Genomic DNA, 19,226 nt, shown 5'->3' on the forward strand with positions numbered 1-19,226 from the left:
AACTTTAGTTTATTTGGTAAATATTTTCTTAACCCTTCTTGAACGGCACTGTTGGTTAAAGGGCTTGTAAGTAAGGATTTCACGGTAAGGTCTACACTTGTTGTGTTCGGCGCATGTGACAAATAAAGTTAGATTTGTTTTGATTTGAATATCTGGGGAATGAAGACTCTGGGGGATGGGAGGGAGGTGTGTGTGATCCTGACTCACGTGGTGATCTGTGTCTCCATGAAGATGAGGATGAAGACCAGCAGGGCGGGCAGCATGCTGCCGAACATCATCCAGATGGGGAACGGGGTGTCCATGCCCAGGGGATTGATCACCCAGCCACGCTTCTCAGGACTGGTCACAGAGAAGCCACTGGGCACGCTCAGTTTCTACACAAGGTCAGGGAGAAAGTGACATGTGTTATAGAGGGTAATGACATGACGTAATACGTCTTCAAAGAAACGGGTTCTATAGAATTTATCAGTAAAACAGAAGTTAAGCTTAATCAAAACAATTCAACTAACAAACTAATGAAGGTCTTTGGAGTTCTTGTCATTGCAGTACTGCTCACCTGTGTGTAAGTGTCACGTATACTGTAGTCCACTAGGACCATGATGAGGATGGCTATGGGGACCCCGAAATCTCCAATGATCCTACGCAGCTGAACAACAAAAAAACAGCATGAAGGGACACTAGGGAGGAACGTTCTGTGATTCGACAATAAACTCCAAAATAATGATGTTTAGTTTTATTAAGTTTGTATTAAATTGACATGCATCCAGATAATGGTTCTGTATCTTACCTTGCCAGGGAAGAAGGCACTGTTTTTGAACTTGCGCAGGTAGAACGCAATGAAGAAGGTTCCAGACATGAGCACCAGGGAGAGCAGTGCTGTGTTGGGTTCCCTCCAGACCTTCACCGGCACCACCGAAATGGTGCCGTTGCCAAGCAAGAGCTCTAGGGGGCTATTCTCCATTGTGGAGTTCTCCGCCGTGCTGTTGCCAGAGGAACAGCGCTGCAGCGGGTGCTCCACGAAAATCTGCCCGGCGACACAGAAAAATGGTTTGCATTAAAGCACCGCGTCGCTGGCACGCACGCACACACTACCTCCCTCAGACCGAGATCACTTCAACACGACTTCAGAGAGATTAAAACTGACATTATACCTTTAAGGTCCCCGCACAAACACGTTCTGAGAATGGAGATTAATTCATAGACAAATAATCCCTTCAAAGTCTTGTGTTGGCAAAGGTCTGAAAATAGTAACATTCCTGAACTCATAAAGCCGGATTATAGTCGGGCTTTCTGTCCCATTCACTTTATTCTCGGATCAGGGCCACTCAATCACAAAATACTTACCTGTTAAAAGGAAAATACCACTCAAAAACTATCTTTTGGTATTTTGTTTTATTAGTCCACTGTCGATACGGTCCCAAAATGTTTTGTATGTCAACAATCAAGTGTAAGATACAGAATGTATTTTTTAAGTTCTGTGTCACAGTGAGATGCATTCTGCATCATATTATGCAATGTATTATTTCGACCCCATGTTGTGAGCATAGTCCAATCTAGAGACAGATTTGATCCCCCCTCTACAAATTCAAGTGCTTTTCGCATTAGTAAGGGCACTAAATAGTTTCTATCAGTTTCAATACTATAGTCAACTGAGCTCCAGGTTTACAATACCTTGACTATCTTGGAGAAGGTCTCGAAGATGAAGATGAGTGAGATGAGGCAGGAGAATATCTCCTGGGTGAAGCGCGAGACAAAGCGAACCAGGAAACTGCCCTCCATGGCCACCATCATCACCACGATGATGATAAGCCAGAAGCCGATCCACACCCGGCCCGTCAGGTATTCCACCCCGTTCCCCTTACAGAACTATATATATATGAGCGAGAGAGGTTAGGACACAAGCAACTAGAGTGGTAGAGGATGTGACAAGTTATGACACTGACGGAAGATTTGTTACGTACACCATTAACGGCAGGGAAATACAAAAGGGATTCTTAAGCAGTAGTTAAGAACGTCATCTCCGAATCCAGTTTAAGGTAACTCACAGAGTAGAAGGCCTCTTCAAAGACGAGTAGGGGTCCAGAGAAGCCCACCACCAGGAGCGGCTGGGCCCCCAGGAGGCAGAAGAGAATGCCCTGCAGCGCCGTGGCCACGATCAGCTCAGACACACCGATCAGACCCTCAGTCTTCTCACCTACCACAAGGCACACAGTCAAGAAACCGCACAGGCAACGTTCAGGAAACGACCTAAGAACATTATTTGAAAACATTCGTAAATAACATTAAATACAGCTCCAATGCCGGACTTAAACACATGCTAAGTGTCTGGTTGTGTGTTGGTTGGGGTAGATTGGTATCGGATGGATTTGTGGAGTGGTTAGTTTTTTCATCCTGTTCATTGTTTCCCTTAATGAACTTACAGGGAAAATGTACGTTCATCAACATTTCTGTTAATGTGCCAGAATTTGCTAGCCATCTTTAACCCCTGAGGGACTCACCCAGGAGGCCTCCGAAGGTGATAGCTGGGGAGAGGGCGGCGAAGTAAATGAAGATGACGGCCGCCGCGCACTGGGCGTTCAGCGCGTCCTTAAAGTCGCTTGCGTACTTTGGGTAGCGGCGCTTCACGTCCCGGATCAGGCCGCCGAAGGGGCGTCCCGTACGCTGCAGGGGGTCGTCTCCCGGCTTCCCGGGCGATAGAAGGGACTCTGGAAGACATGAACACAGACCGTGTTAACATGGACTTCAATTTCAAAATCTGCACTACAAAAAAGTTGGTTTGGGAAACAAAAGGGGAAACTTAAAACATTATCATCCAGGTAACGGTCTGAGACGCTGGGAAAGTTGCTAGGACAACATTTGACCAAAATGTCAGAATTTCCCCACCTTTCTCCTCCGGGCTTTTGGGCTCCTTGGCCAGCATGGCTCCTTGCTCCTCCCTCTTGCGGAGCATCTCCTTCTGGAAGCGAGAGACTGAGTGGAGCAGCTCCTCGCCACCCATCTCTGAGGGGGGCAGCACGATGCTGCAGTCCAGGAAGCCGTTGATGGCGTTGAGCAGGTCCTGACGGTCGTCGGCCAGGTAGGCCGACTCATGGAAGTGCTGCAGGGAAGGGGAGGGAAACACACAACATATAAGGATTTATACTCATCATCCTATGTGAGGTTTCAGAGGTAACAACAGTTAAACCAAATGAAAACACGAATGGAAACTGAAACCAGTGAAATTACAACACGGAAGGTTTACTATTGCACTCTATCCATTGTCTTGGTCTGCTCTAAATTGGTCCCACGCTGACCTTGTCAGACATGAGTGTGGAGATGGAGCGTCCGATCTGGTGGTAGTCCATGTTGGTGCTGGAGGGTCCCAGCAGGACGAAGATGAACCTGACGGGCACGGGGACCTCCAGTACAGAGTCCAGCTCCTGCGCCTCCTGCAGCCGGACAAACGCCATGGTGGGCTGCTCCAGGAAGTCCACACTGCCTGGAAAGAGTAACAGAGTATCTGGGAAACTGCAATATTTTACACTCCGGTTTCAGACAGTATTTACTGGTTCATTTTCAGTTGACAATGGGTACCTTACGGTACCTTCTTGAAAGAAAACACAATTCAACTCACCCACAAGGACAACAGTGGCCTCAGCGTTCTCTGGAATCTTCTCCAGCAGCTTGAGCTCATGCTTGGACTTGGACCTGTGCATGCCAATATTTGGAATCGACTCCTTCTGTTGCAGAACACCAAATCATAACGTAGTTAACGCAGGTCTCTGTCTAGCTGACCAACGAGAGACCGTAATCATTAAAAAGTGACTCAACCGTGAACTGCTAGAAGATACATATCTATCCAAATAAACATGTCTCCACCACAATGTTATTGCCTGCTCTCTCCGTCAGTGAAATAAGTTATCTAACCTACATTTCGCAACAGTAAACCACATAGTATCAATCAACCCGGAGCTGTAGGTACCTGCACGTCGTTCTTCTCCACATCGACGCGCGTCTCCTGCTCCGCCAACCTGGCCGAGCCCATGAGGGGCTCTGTGGCGGAGGGCTCTGGCTGGTGGATGTGGTTGGTGCTGTGGTGGTGAGGCAGCATGCTGCCCAGGCTGGCCGCAGAGATGTTCCTGGGGAAGGGGTTGTGGCTGTGCTCCTTCTCGTCGCTCGGGTGACTGCGGGGAGAGGGAAGGAAAGGCACACAGAGGTTGAGCAGGAGATACATCGCGTTAGAGAGGGCGAGGTGGGACCTACCAAGCAAGCAGGCAGCGTGGGGGACAGGCATGGAAAGTTCATCAGTGTGAATTGACATGCTGAACTAATAATGCCATTTCATCTATGAGATCAGAATGTTAGACGAACTCCAGCGATTTTGTCTTATGTATCCTGTTGAAAAACAACAGCCAGAGTATAAATACAGTAATGTCCAAAAACTTAATTTGCTAAAACCACGGCAGTATTCCGTACTTCCATATTAAGAGTTGAGATCGTCTTAAGACTTAAGAGTTTTTTTCACTAAGCTGTCCTAGACTATTTGTAGGTGTAGTGGTAGTGCTGTACCTGTGTTTGAGAAGCAGGGCTCGGAGCACGTTGGCGCGGTCCTCAGCCTTGATCTGGTCTGAGATGATCATCTGCTCCACCACCTGGTGGGCGATGCCAGGCAGAGTCTTCTGGTCCAGGTCCAACAACACCGCCCCTGGGTGGCAGAGGAGACACGGCACACTGCAGTGAGGGCACACACAGATGTACACACACACACACACACACTCTCTCTCCTCCTCTCCTACCATGGGAGATGGTCTTGCGGAGCTCCAGCAGGCTGCGGAAGGAGAGCGAGGCCACGTGGGGTTTGCCCCAGCGATCAGTCTCCTCCTCCACGTCCTCCTCAAACTTGATCCAACGAGCTGTCTCCCGCCACTGCATTTCCTGGTTCTTATCCATGATCAGCTCGTTCAGCTCCACAAACACCTGAGAGGGAGAGATGGATGTTAAAGTGATAGTTCACCCAAATTACATATTGGTTTCCTTACCCTGTAAGCAGTCTATGTACAAGACAGTAATCACTTCTTTTGTTTACCTGGCCAGTGACCACTGTCTCCAATTGCTAACTTTGTAGCATGTTTGTCCAAAAACCAATGCAAGTCAATATCCATGATATTAGCACGTTTTGTGTAGATGCCCATGCACATCCAGAAGTCTGAAATGTTGAAACCAGCATCTCCTTCAAACACTTCAAACCAAGTTATTATTGAGGAAACTTGATTAGATTCAGTGAGGATCGGAATAACTGAACTATCAGGGGAAATTGTTTTGGATTAGCTTAAAATGTGTCTAGATCTGCTTCGGTCCTTGCTATCCGGGATCCTTGGGATGGCCCTACCCAGTTGAAGTTGAAATGTAAAATGGTTAAGGTAAGGGTTAAAGTTAGGCAAGGGTTCTATTTAAGGTTAGGATTTAGGGTAGGGACGTCCCAAGGATCCCGGAAAGCATTTTTTTGGCCATATTCTTCTGTTATTTTAGAATGAACGCTAGCTCTTCTCAGGATCATGCCGTTTCTGTCAAGACAGTCGACATAAGGAAGGGAAAGCATATCCAGAGAACTACGTGTCCATATGTGTTTATCTACTTTCACTCTTCAAAATGTCAAGTGTGAAAGTAGTTGTCACCAGGCCTTGAACCTGCTGAATTCTGAAAACCATGCAAAATGTATCAGACCTGGGTTCAATTACTATTTTAAATACTTTATTTGTGGTTGATTGAGCTTGCCTGGCTTAATGGACCAATAAAAGAGTCCTCAAACTGCAAACCCAGTCCATCTGGCATTCTAGGCAGGCTGGAGCAAAATGTTCAAAATGTTTTAAATATTTTAAAATGGTAGTTGAACCCAGGTATACGGTGCATGTTAACGTCAAACAGAAACGCACTCAACAGTGTTACTCGGTTATATTAGCACCCAACAAACATGCATTGAAATTATCCTCAAAGTCAATACACTTCGCAAATATAGGCCACGGACAGAAAATAGCCGAAGCAACTAGTAAACGCAACATTATTTCAGTCAAAACCATTTGAGTGAGCACCACAGACGCTCCGTTGAGATTAAGTTCTTCCCGAACATCCACAAACTGTGATGAGTAGAAATACAGTACAAATTTTAGAGACCGATGAGTAGAAATACAGTAGAAATAATGAAGACTCGGATGGGTATAAATACAGTATTGCACCATTAAAGCCTTATCACGTCACAACAGGCTGGTTAAAGAGAAACTATGCTGTTGAGTTCGTGCGAATCAACCTACTACTACCTGTTTTAGTACCAAGCCAACAACATAACGGATGATTAGCGAGTGATCATAATGTACCTACCCTCACGTGCAGACACACGGCGCCACATGCAAACCCACACTCCTGGAACCTGTGCTGGCCGGCTAAGCCGCCTCACCTTCTGGGGCCGGGCCATATGGCCGGAGTAGTCCAATAGGACCATTCCGTCTGGCCGGGAGGCAGAACGGTACAGAACCACTGCCGGTAACGACTGGAAGGAGCGAGAGGGTGGGCTCATCACACTGACCCGTGCACAGAGCAGGCGACCCTTACATCTCCCCACACACACACACTGTAGCTCGTACACACTCTTTACCATGAGAGGAACCTGTTGTTGGGGGCCTCTGTGTGTGTGTTATTAAAACATGGCTCCCTCTCTCAGGGAGCACCGGGTGTCTTGTTACCTGAACTCTTCGCTGCCTCTTTCTTTTTGATGTGTGAAAGAAAATAACTCATTCATTTTTAATTGTGTTCTGCCCCCTCTCCTATCTACATAAGATACTGTAGGGGGGCTGCGTGCAAACAGAGAACGAGGGGATTTTTTTGTTGCTGTATTCTCCAGTTGATGGGGGGGGGTGTCAAGAAACAATGAACCCCATTTACCTTTGTCTAAACTGAGCAAAACATAGAAACTGGTCTCCAAAGACAAACATCACCTACACGTGTCCTACATGGAATGTCTTAAAACAAGCAGCAACATCTACCTTCAAACCTTCCTCCTTGCCAAAAACCTCAGGAAATCTATGAAAAACATTAAATGAATAAAACCCAATCATACCATCTGAAACAAGGGACTATGTGACACTGTTTCCCAACACAAGCAAAGGAGTGGGTACTAATGCTCGTTTTTTCGGACGCTCACCTCATGTGGGGTCCGGTCCTTTTTTTGGCTGCGTATGCTGGTCTCCTGGTGGTCCTTGCCGACATGCACCACTTGGCCCTTGGTGCTCTTTCTGACCAGGTGTCTCCGTACCCCAGGGACATCCTCAAAACGATGACCTGAGGAGTAAAAAGTGAGAGATGAGTGCAAAATCATCACCATATATGGACAGGCATCGCAATAGAGGTTCATGATTGTCTCTATATAGTGATCTATCATGTATTGACATCCCCTTATTCTTTGTTTTGAATATGCCTATGGTGGCGATTGTGATCCCAAACCCTGACTAACAGTGGTCAACAATCCATTGTAGTGTTGTAGCTTTTTCCCTAAACATTGATCTTCCTAACGGTGAGCTCTTGGCTCTGGGATGACGTTCCCACCATCAGGTCAAATCTCAGAGTCCCACACTCAGAAGCCAGGCTGCTGCTTTTTTTCCACCTGACCTTGCTGTGGCCTCAAACGAAGGACAACCTGGACAAGGAGGCTGGATGGCAGAGAGTCTCTCAGATATATCTGAGAGGGTAGGTGCAACAGGTTTGATGATCCTGTTAGAGATAGGAACCTTACCTTTATCAGTGGCCTTTTTTCCCTATTTGAGAAACACCCTGGTCGTTGAGCACCTTCATCAAATCTGAGGGTTTGGAAAAATGACAGCATTTTCTCCTAATGAACAAGTTGTCCTGTTGGTCCTTTTAGGAAAACCCAGCGAGTGAAACTGGAGAGCAACAAAGTATAATCTTCTGTCATGTGAGCCTCTTGTTCTTTGTCCAGGTTTTGCTGTAACTTGTCCGACTTCCACGCAATGTCCACTGGAACCGTTAGTCCGCCCTAGAGGCTCCACGATGTGTCGGACTCCTGACTCATGAGTGTCTGGGCAGACCCAGAGTGGGACGGGCCTAACTGGATAACACCCTTGAAGGAGATGAGCTTGGAGGTGGGCGCAGTGCTGGCATAAAGCTGGCATGGGTATGAGTAACAGTCACCTCTACCGTCTCAAGATCCAGTCCTTGCGTGTCCAACTGGAGCTCAAAGAAAAGCAGAAAAAAAAATTGCCATTCCTTGACCACCACCTGACCTGGTTGAGGTAGAAACCGTCTGAGCGCATTAGCTAGCGGAGGTGCTAACAACCGGAGGGTTGAACAAGAAGGAGAGAGTGATCTAATCATTCCAATCATTGAGCAGCAGCCAGCCACAAAGGCACTTTCCCAGGCTGCTTTGCAGTTCTCGGAAGAAAATAAAAGATCATAGAATGAGGAATTAAAATTCCCAAATAAAATGAGTCACCTATGTCATTTTCAGACCATTCTGAAACTTGAAGGGTTTATGACTAGTAATGTAATATGATCTCTATGCTGAGAGGAGAAAGAGGACAAATTAGAGGACAAAGGCCACACCATTTATGTCACGTAGCCCCATGATGGCACTGGACCTACATCAGATCATCACCATGCATCTCATCAGGTTCCCTCTCATGTTGTTCTTTCAGATGACTTAGCTCTTCCCCATTGTTTTATTGTCACTAATGACTCAGGACTTGTGAACCAGAAGGGCAGCTTTCTCAATTAGCCACCAGGTTGGCTTGGGCCTGGTTCCAAGGGCCTCAGCTGACAGCGGGAACAGGCAAATTTAACAAGAGGACTTCGCTCCTGTTCTGTTCCTGTCCGCCACACTCTGATAAGCTGCCGCTGTCCACTGAGGGGTTGACCCCCCCTGATGTAAATCACCTCTGGTGCCCCTGGAGCTGGGGACGTCACAGGGCAACGGGGGGGGGGGGGGGGGGGGCACACTGACTCATAGTGCCCCTCATTAATGTACCCCTGTGTGCCCCCCTCTCATTCTCTGTTCTGAGCACTCCGACCTTCAGTGGAGCCAAAGACTGTTCTTCCACTCTAATCACAGTGCTCAGCTGGAAGGGTAATAATGTGGGATATCAAACAGGCCGAATTGCACGCACAAACTCACAGCCGTCTTTAAAAGTTAATCTGGCAGAGCAGATGACTGCAGCACTCCAAGGTCTGGGAGAGTTTAGAGTACTGGGCTTCTGAACAAATCTCCCAATGGACAAAACAGTCAAAATGCACAAGAAGTTTGAACATAACAAAGAGAGAACCAACATGTCTTCTGAATTTAATAATACATACAATAAAGTAAGCACTAAAACATTGCTTCAGTTCAGTCGACAACAAATGAATGACTGAACATGTAGGGGCTGTTTCCCGGATACAGACTAAGCCTAAACCTGGACTAAGAAGCATTTTCAATAGAGATTATTTTTAGTCTATGATTAGGCTTAATCTGTAACCCGGCCTGAAATGTCTAAATTGATGTTTCTCCATTTCCCCAGACTCACTCTTAATGCCATCCAAGTCGGCCGAGGCCAGAGTCTGCGCCTCACTCTCATCTGTGGGGATGCGATGGTACTTGGCCTGCTCGGCGCCAGTCATGTTGCCCGTACGCCGGCGCTCCTGCAGGTCGTAGCTGCGGCTGGCTATGCGGGTCAGAGAGGCGGGGTCGGATGGGTCAATGCTGGACAAGGTCGGACAGGGCTTTCTGGGAGAGGAGAGAAAGAACAGGGTTAATAACTTTAAAGTCGATAAAAGTTCAGACGTGAGCCTGAGTGGTGTACTAAGAAAGCAAGCTAGATCTACTCAGGCTTTTATAAAGCTAGCCAACTTCAGTTAGCTTCACATTCCAGGTCAGGCTTCATCCGCCTCCCTCCAACTCTAGCAGGCTTGTAACACTGAATTCTTCATTGAGACAATGATGAAACATCAATCCATGGGTGAGTCAGTGCCACATTTTTATTTGTACCAAAATCTAAATGAAAGAAAAAGTTCTGGCAAATTTAGCAGACTATTCCCCACTCATAGCGCTCCTTTGATCTGTGGAATAGCTTATTGCATTGTGATCATAGACATAATCCACTAGGGTTTTGGAACCTCAAACCATGGCAATTTGACTGTTAAAACTTACGGGTACACTAGCAATGGCTTCCAAAATTGTGTAGCTCAACTCAAAAAGGAGATCAGGTTTCTTTTGAGTATTTATTCCAATCATGGTAGGTATATAGACAAACATTTAGGCTTAAGCCTTCGACAGTGTCATTGACTTGAATGGGAACTGCCATCTATGGATTATACTGTATGTCTTTGGTTGGATGCGGCTGTCAGTTAGCCCGCTAACAAATTTCAAAACACAATTGCGCGAAATGTACAATTCAGAAAGCAAACGCTGTCATTACTAAATGTCATTACTAATATGCTAGGATTTTTTTTACGCACAAAAGTACATTTTATTAATAAAATATTTAAATCAGTAGTCTTCCTCAGATGAATGGTATGGTGACACACTCTTTACGAGAGGGAGAGAATCGGTTTTCACTGGTTCTCAACTCGTGGCTCAGACACTTCAGGATAAAATAGAGTTAACCCTGAATTAGCCTGCCCCAGAGCAGATTAGTTCTGAAGGATATGTTGCCATAGAAATGTACCTGGCTAAAAGCTGCACGATTTTTGTGGTGTCGGTTATCCCAAGTTGATCTCAGAGTTGACCCAAGTTACCTCACTAACTCCTCAAACTTGATTCATAGTATAGGGCTCTGAAGTGGGCTACACAACTTAACTCATTTTTAATTTAGGGGTCAATAGATGACAAAATTCACATTTTCTAAGAGGAGAACGGTTTGTTGGTCTCCTTCAACATTCCTTGGAACAAACATACAGGAAGCCAATTTCACAGAAGAAAAAAAACATCAGGTGCACTAAATCGTAAAAATGTCATCATAAACTAAGGAGTGAAGATGCCCACTTAGAATTCATCAGTCCAGCAAACAGATCATTCCCAAAACCAACACTCACTCACCTAAAGACGTCAAACTGTCTCCTAAGCACTTTATGGTTGTTTCAGAAAAAAAAGAAAAAAAACTTTGTCCGTTACTTTCCCCAACTATATTCAGAAGTTCCCTCCCCGGTCAGAATAATCCACTTGTTTGACATCTCTATCTTCCAATGTATATAGTATTGCAGTTTTAGTAGTACTATTAGGAGGAAGTCCACACAGAGCGAGACTTCGGCAGACTGGAGAAAGGAGAAGAAAAGACAAAGCACTAATGTGTCCTGAGACTAAATACCATAGGTGGAGGGAGGGAGAGGTGTGTTAGTAGGAAGGGTCAGTGTTCTGTTCTCTATGGAGACAGTCAGACAGGTGAAATATGTGTTGTTGCAAGGGGATGAATCATGTCCTATTAGATCAGAACCCTGCAGGCTGCCTGGATGCCGGGAACATGGTAACGTACAGTGTGTGCCGGCCTGCCTGGGTGAGACCGCGCGCGCACACCCTCTCTCTCTCTCTCTCTCTCTCTCATCCAATCAGTGACTGAGAACGCCTCAGAGCAAGCAGTATCAGGCAAAGTGCTACAAAAGAGTCCTTGTCGTGTTGTGACGCAAAGCAGGGTGACACTTCAACTGGCAAAAATGATCTCACCCAATCACCTCATTACAGTCATAATGAAATAAAAATATGGGTGTATTCAGAGAGGTGTACTCACTCGGTGGAGGCGGCATCTTCAAGTTCGGTGCCCACAGTAGACTGAGGCACAACCTCCATCCCTCGGGCAGGGTGGGGGCTGTCTGTGGTAGGTGTGGCCAAGCGATCTTCATCTGACAGAAAGAACTATGGAGGGAGTAAGGGCACACATGACATGAACATTCTGTATATTCAACATACTATTGAAAATAACTGCAATAGGGTTTACGGTAAAGGGGGGGAAAAAACAATACAAATATGTAGAAAATGAATAGACTTAAAATCATTCAGAGGGATTCATCACAAAATCTAGACCACAACAAAAAAAATACCCACATTAATGGGGGGGGATTTTCACAAAATGTTGTCAGAGAGCGGCACATGCTGAACGAGAAAGCTTGGTTTATTGCTTTTGTAAAGTTGAGTGTTTCCTGCCTATGACTATTTCATTGGCAAAGTGGGCAAACTGAGCCATCATATTCATGCACAAAATACCTAATAATGAAAGAAAAGCATTGTCATTTGGAATTCTGTAAAGTTAGTGTGGGAGAGGTGGGAAAATGATTGTTGTCCATCAATAATGAGAAACCACCTGGTTTGGACAACTTAGATGGAAAGCTACTGAGGATGGTAGCAAACTACATTGCCCCTCCTGTGTCATATCTTTAATCTGAGCCCGGAGAACAGTGTTCATCTTCAGGCCTGGAGGGAAGCTAGTCATTCCACTACCAAATAACGGTAAACGCGCCCTTTACTGGTTCTAACAGCTGACCAAATCAGCTTGCCGCTGGCTCTTAGCAAACGTTTAGAAAAAGGTTGTTTGATCAGGTACAATGCTATTTCTCTGTGAACAAATGAACAACAGACTTTCAGCGTGCTTATAGAGAAGGTCACTCAACATGTACTGCACTGACACAAAGGACTGGTGATTGGCTGAAATAAATGGATAATAAGATAGTGGGAGCTTTGTTAGATTTCAGTGCAGCCGTTGAGATTGACCATAAATCGGGAAAAATCTGTGTTATGGCTTTACATGAGTATTCCCTGCCATATCATGGGACGAGAACTATCTAATAGATCACTGAGGGTTCTCTTTAAATGGTAGCTTCTCTAATGTTAAACAAAGTGTGGAATTTTGCAAGGTGGCACTTGGCCCTTCATTGTTCTCTATTTTTACTAATGATCTACCACTAGCATTGAACAAAGCCTGTGTGTCAACATTATGCACGTCAGCAACCGCAGCTAGTGAAGTCCCTGCAACCCTAAACAAAGAGTTTCAGTCCATTTTGGATTGGGTGGCTAGTAACAAAAAGGTCCTGAACATATCTAAAACTGAAATCATTGTGTTTGATACAAATCATTCCCTATGTTCTAGACCTCATCAGAATCTGGTAATGAATGATGTGGCTGTTTTGAGGAGACTAAACTGCTTGGTGTCAACTTAAGACTGTAAATTGTCAAGGTATATTGATTCAATTGTTGCAAAGAGGGAAGAGGTATGTCTGTGATAAAGTTATGCTCAGCATTTTTAAACACCACAGTCGATAAAACAAATCCTGCAGGCTCTAGTTATCTAATATCGACCATCACACAGCGATGTGATCAAGTGCTGCAAAGAAGGAACTAGAAAGGCTGCAGCTGGCCCAGACAGAGCAGCATGTCTTGCCCTTCAGTGTACACAGAGGGCTAATGTCAACAGTCTGCACGTCAGTCTCTCTTGGCTCAAAGTAGAGGAGATTGACAGCATCAATTCTTGTTTTTGAGAGAAATTCAAATTTGCCTGTATAGTCAACTTATATATAGCTCTGACAGACATACTTACCCCACCCGACATGATACCAGGTGTGTCTTCATAGTCCCCAGGTTGAGGGGGGGGGGGGAATCTAGAAATTGTATAGAGCCATTAATCCATGGCACTCCCATCTGATATAGTGCCAGTAAACCGGGTTTAAAAAAAACAAAGACAACTCTCCCCCGTTTTTAAATATAAACGTCTGTAATTTCTATGTTAATGTTTTAAATGTATGTAAATTGTCTTTGTCTGTAATGTATTATTAGTTATGTGTTAGAGCCCAGGAAGACAAGCTGTCGCCATTCACGTCGGCTAATGAGAAGCCTAATAAAATCAAACGAAAGAGAATAATCAAACTCAAAATGTAATACATTTCAACTCTGTATCTGACATGTTACTAGTGTCTTCATTTAATGCTGTTGCCCATAACCATGTGTGTGAGGTGTGTACTTTTGTTTCAAAGTAGATTTGTTTAACACTACCAAGAAACACTGTGACTGACCCGGAGTTAGCCCACTGCATTAAAGGGTTATTAAAGGAAACATGGGTGAGGCCAAAATGTCATAAATATGCCAACTTTGATAAATTATTTTAGATAAAAATGTTAAATATACACGTCAACAATCCTCCAAAGAACTATTTTATGGATTACATTTCGTAAAAACATCCCAAAAATCATGGTCTTTTTTTCGTCAGGGTTTTGTGAGAATTCACACTCTTGAGCATTTCTTTCATATTTCAAGAATAAAAGAAAGCTTCATATGAGAAAATCACAGGTCAAAACCGGTCATGTGTGGCAGAACACAATAGTTGTCAGTGATAACAGTGTAACCCCAAACCAGTTAAATAATTAATTAAGCTTGTGTTTAAATATTCATAGAGGAAAATATGATAATGCTGAGATGGGGGTTCAATCTGTTGAACCACAGCCACACTGCAAAAAAAAACACATCAGTGTTCCAAATGGCACCCTATTCCCTTTATAGTGCACTACATTTTTAAAACCTGGGCCTTGGTCAAAAGTAGGGCACTAAATAGGGAATAGGGTGTCATTTGGCACGCAGACCCAGTATCAGTGGAATAAGATATGCATATTGCCTTACGCCTGGGTCCTGGGGCTGCACCTGGGAACATGTTGTTTTTTTTCCCTAGCACTACACTGATTCAAATAATCCAAGCTTGATGAGTTGGTTAATTGAATCAGTTGTGTAGTGCTAGTACAAAACGTACAACCAGGAGGGGCCCCAGGACCGAGTTTGGGAAACCCTGCCTTACGCTAAGCTACCTTTGGTTCATGTTAAAAAAATATATAAAAAAATGACAAGACAACTGAAGAGAATGTTAAAGCGCATTTGAAAACATGAAAGGTGCCATTACATGTACGTCTTCTTTGACGGTGTCACAATCTGTCTCAGAGAGATGGGTGTGGCTCTCTCCACCCTCTTCCTCATCATCTTCCTCATCCTCTCCTTCCTCAATGGCGGTGTTGCTGGTTGGGCCGGAACTGTCCTTGCGCTCTCTTTCCTTCTTTTTCTTCTTGCCGCTCTTCTTCCTCCTCCCATCGGAGGGCAGTTTGGACAGGGGGTGGTGGATGTGGTGCGAGGAGTGACGGTGGTCTGCAGCAGGGAAATGGTTAGTAGATCAAACATTTTGTGTGGTTTTCAGAGGGACTTGTTTTATTAGTAAATCAATGGTTTATATTTATGATTCACAAAAAAAGGTAATCCACTCCACAATTTCTGCAAAAGTATGTGAGCCACCTACGCATGTGTGCAAGTTGTGTGAACAATTGTGTGTGCTTACAATCAAAGTCCTCCTCGTTGTAGGTGCGGTGCTGCTCGTCGGGGACCCTGGGGGCGGAGCTGAGGATCTGCTGAAAGCGTTGGACCCCCAGAGATTTGTTCAAGTCCCCTTCATCCTCCTCAACCGCTCCTCGCATGGACGAGGCTGATGGCGCCTCCGGCTGAGAGAGGAAGAGAGGGAGGACAGGGTCAATTTAGATCAGTCAGGGAAGACAGGAAAAGGCATTGGCTTCATCTCAATTAATCTTTCTGTGATTCCTTGACTCCTTTTAATTGTATTGGAGGAGAAGTTCCAAGTTCCCTCTCCCCTCGAACCTTCTCCAATGGGTTTTGATAAGGACGCAAGGAATCAAGGAAAGACGAATTGAGAAAGAACCATGTTGAAGGCCCCATTCAGAAACAACCCCTAGACCCACAGTAAATCTGAACGGTTTGGATAGACATAAATCAGTATGGCGAAAATGTAATCAAGTCTTCTAAATGTTATAGCTACAACTATATTGCTAATACTTATCCAATTCTTTCAGATCAACATGGGAGTGCCAAGGAACTTTTTCCAGGACTGGGCCATTGTCCATTTTAGGCAATCCATTTATTCAGATTTGCTCTATGAGGTTGTTCGCCGACTTCATTCATCCCTATTCCCCTTGTCAAAGCCATGCAGCTCGAACCAAACTGACACTGAAGGAAGTGCTAGTCCTCCCACAGGAAAAATCCACTGAAAGGACAAGAGCTTGTGCTTGGTCTCTGAACACTACAACAGCCTCAAATAATTAAAACAGTGATTACACTACAAGCTCTAATCAAGGACTTGGACAGGGTGGTGCTATGGATGGTCGTGGATGGTGGAGTGATTGAGATCCTGGGGACATCCCGGGGAGGTAAGTCCTGACTCGAATGATTAAGTACACTGAACAAAAATATATATTTTTAAATGCAACCTGCAACAATTTCAATGATTCATATAAGGAAATCAGTCAATTGAAATAACATTCAGTAGACCCTAATCTATGGATTTCACAAGACATGCATTTGTTGGTCACAAAAAAAAGTAGGGGTGTAGATCAGGAAACCAGTTAGCATCTGGTGTGACCATTTGCCTAATGCAGCGCGCCACATCTCCTTCGCATAGAGTTGATCAGGCTGTTTATTGTGGCCTGTGGAATGTTGTCCCACTCCTCTTCAATGGCTGTGTGAAGTTGCTGGATAATGGCGGGAACTGGAACACGCTGTTGTACACATTGATCGAGAGCATCCCAAACATGCTCAAATTGGTGACATGTATGCAGACCATGGAAGAACTGGAACATTTTCAGCTTCCTGGGATTGTGTACAGGTCCTTGCGACTGTGCATTATCATGCTGAAACATGAGGTGATGGCGGCAGATGAATGGCAAGACAATGGGCTTCAGGATCTCTGTGCATTCAAAATGCAATTGTGTTTGTTGTCCGTAGCTTATGTCTGCCCATACCATAACCCCACCGACACCACGGTGCACTCGGTTCACAATATTGACATCAGCAAACTGCTTACCCACACAACGCCATACACTCGGTCTGCCAGCTGCCCGGTACAGTTGAAACAGGGATTCAGTCGTGAAGAGCACACTTCTGCAGTGTGCCCACTGATGTCAGTTACAATGGCAAACTGCAGTCAGGTCAAGACCCTGGTGAGGATGACAAGCATGCAGATGAGCTTCCCTGAGACAGTTTCTGCAGAAATGATTTGGTTGTGCAAACCCACAGTTTCATCAGCTGTCTGGGTGGCTGGTCTTAGACCATCCCTCAGGAGAAGAAGCAGGATGTGGAGGTCCTGGGCTGGCGTGATGACATATGGTCTGCGGTTGTGAGGTCTGCTGGACATACTAACAAATCTTCCAAAACGTCGTTGGAGGCAGCTTAGGGAAGAGATTCTCTGGCAACAGCTCTGGTGGACATTCCTGCAATCAGCATGCCTACTGCATGCTCCTTGAAAACCTGAGATATCTGTGGCATGGTGTTGTGTGACAAAAAAAAAGCTGATTTTAGAGTGGCCTTTTATTGTCCCCAGCACAAGGTGCACCTGTGTAATGATCCTGCTGTTTAATCAGCTTATTGATATTCCACACCTGTCAGGTTGATATATTCTCTTGGCAAAGAAATGCTCACTAACAGGGACGTAAAACAAATTTGTACACAACATTTGAGAGAAATAAGCTTTTTCTGCAAAAGGAAAAATGTTGGGATGTTTTGTTTCAGCATGAAATGAAACATGGGACCAACACTTAACATGTTGCATTTATATTTTGGTTCAGTATAATAATAATAATAGAATCACGTGTGCCAGTTCAGGGCTTTAACAAATATGTGAAACGCCTGGTGGTCCCTGAGGAGAGGACTGAGAAACCCTGATGTTTTCCCCTGCAGCAGGGTGCTAGATTGGGCTGCCGGAGACGTGCTGTGATAAGGATGGTTGCAAAGGTGGAGCTACAGGTGAACTTGATCCCAACAAAGTGGGGGATCCTCTCCTTGTCTCCTTTGTCCAGCGCTAAGGCAAAGCAGATTTTGCTGTGGCTACAGTACTGATCGTGTAGCTCCTCACTGAGCATTCTCCCCTCCTGTGACACTGGCCAAACAGTCACGGCACCATGCCTCATTTAACGCCTCTCCAAACCCATTCTCAGGCCATTTAACAGGTCATCGGTAGATTAAATTCTCCCCTGCACTCGAGGGGGACCAAGGAAAAAACATTGATTGATGAGATATGATTATTCTACCTCACACTCCATCAGTCTGTAGAAATGGTGGACAATGGGCTTTTTCCCTACTCGTCCATCTTACACCAATAAATAAATAAATCTGCACTGTGTGTATGGAGTAACTCTTAGCTTAAATCATTGCAATTTTCTACCTTCAAATGTCACTTTTTTTCCCGCAATGGGGCTGCATGTGTAAAATATAGGGAAGAAATTTGGAAAACGGAACAGTAAGAAAATATTCATAAAGCACAAAACTATCTTCATAGCAATGGCTACCATGTCATGGAGTTATGGTGTGACCTACAAACACACACATACCACACACAGGCGTAAAACACAGAACCCTCCAGACGAATCCCTGACAGTGTCAACATGTGCCACAAAAAGGGCAGTTGCTGTGACCGTATTACCACCACACCAGCGATCATGAGTCATTAAGCTGCTCCAAGCTCTGATGATGCGGATGGTCATTAGTTGCCTACCAAATTTGCTAACTGCCTGGTACTCAGCACTCTATTGCCCCTCTAATCATTCTCACATCAATGCAAATGTTATCAAAAATCTAAATCAAACACTTCATGAGAGCCCATGAGCTGCTTTTGCGCAATATTTCTATAGGCTATGCAATTGCGGGAGAAAACCGAGTGATGACCTCTCTTAAAAAAGAGGAGGATCCCATCAGCTTTCTATAGGCTAAGCCTACTATATTTATTGCTCAACTTTCCTAATATTAAGCACATTGCTTCTCTTTACAACAGGAGTATAGCCTACCTGGCTGGCATGAAAATGAATCACAGGGAAAGCATCCTCCATCCGCTATTTAAGTGCATAGATAAAATGTATTTTTTTTCCACTGTCCATTTGGAGACAGGTGCATGATAATGGTCCAGTCTAAATCAAAACTAATTTCACCCATATTATTTAGTATGTGTTAAGACACAAACCTTATCAAAACATATAGGCCTATGGGCTACTACATGAGGTGTGCAACTATGATTAGAAAAAGTTGAGAGAAAAGGCTGTTTCTCATGCTGGGCATTATTCACAAGTAATAATATATAAACTCACAAGTGATAGGCTAATATTACTCCTGTTGTAAAGAGATTATCTTATAATAAAACCATCACATGCGGTCACTTTTGATAATGGGGTTTTCCCGCAAATGGAACATTCTC

The 19,226-nt window shown here is 44.7% G+C and overlaps 1 protein-coding gene across 8 annotated transcripts in view; it reads right to left on the reverse strand.

Moving 5' to 3' along the window:
- The window catches only part of LOC124039757 (anion exchange protein 2-like), an 82,053-nt gene that overhangs the window by 4,268 nt on the left and 58,559 nt on the right, over positions 1-19,226 (reverse strand). For 7 of the 8 annotated variants that reach the window (XM_046356084.1, XM_046356083.1, XM_046356085.1 and 4 more), the window contains 17 exons: positions 15,315-15,474; positions 14,889-15,127; positions 11,742-11,866; positions 9,546-9,745; positions 7,175-7,311; positions 4,776-4,956; positions 4,549-4,684; positions 3,962-4,163; positions 3,614-3,719; positions 3,294-3,478; positions 2,884-3,097; positions 2,499-2,705; positions 2,046-2,194; positions 1,672-1,866; positions 788-1,024; positions 557-646; positions 208-374 (listed from right to left, as the gene is read on the reverse strand). In XM_046356084.1, the coding sequence (XP_046212040.1) occupies positions 208-374; positions 557-646; positions 788-1,024; positions 1,672-1,866; positions 2,046-2,194; positions 2,499-2,705; positions 2,884-3,097; positions 3,294-3,478; positions 3,614-3,719; positions 3,962-4,163; positions 4,549-4,684; positions 4,776-4,956; positions 7,175-7,311; positions 9,546-9,745; positions 11,742-11,866; positions 14,889-15,127; positions 15,315-15,474 (2,930 nt within the window). The remainder of the gene's footprint in view (positions 1-207; positions 375-556; positions 647-787; positions 1,025-1,671; positions 1,867-2,045; positions 2,195-2,498; positions 2,706-2,883; positions 3,098-3,293; positions 3,479-3,613; positions 3,720-3,961; positions 4,164-4,548; positions 4,685-4,775; positions 4,957-7,174; positions 7,312-9,545; positions 9,746-11,741; positions 11,867-14,888; positions 15,128-15,314; positions 15,475-19,226) is intronic. The other variant, XM_046356086.1, reaches the window with a different exon arrangement.

The sequence above is a fragment of the Oncorhynchus gorbuscha genome, linkage group LG07 (assembly GCF_021184085.1).
Source record: "Oncorhynchus gorbuscha isolate QuinsamMale2020 ecotype Even-year linkage group LG07, OgorEven_v1.0, whole genome shotgun sequence".
In the NCBI taxonomy this organism is placed as follows: domain Eukaryota; kingdom Metazoa; phylum Chordata; class Actinopteri; order Salmoniformes; family Salmonidae; genus Oncorhynchus; species Oncorhynchus gorbuscha.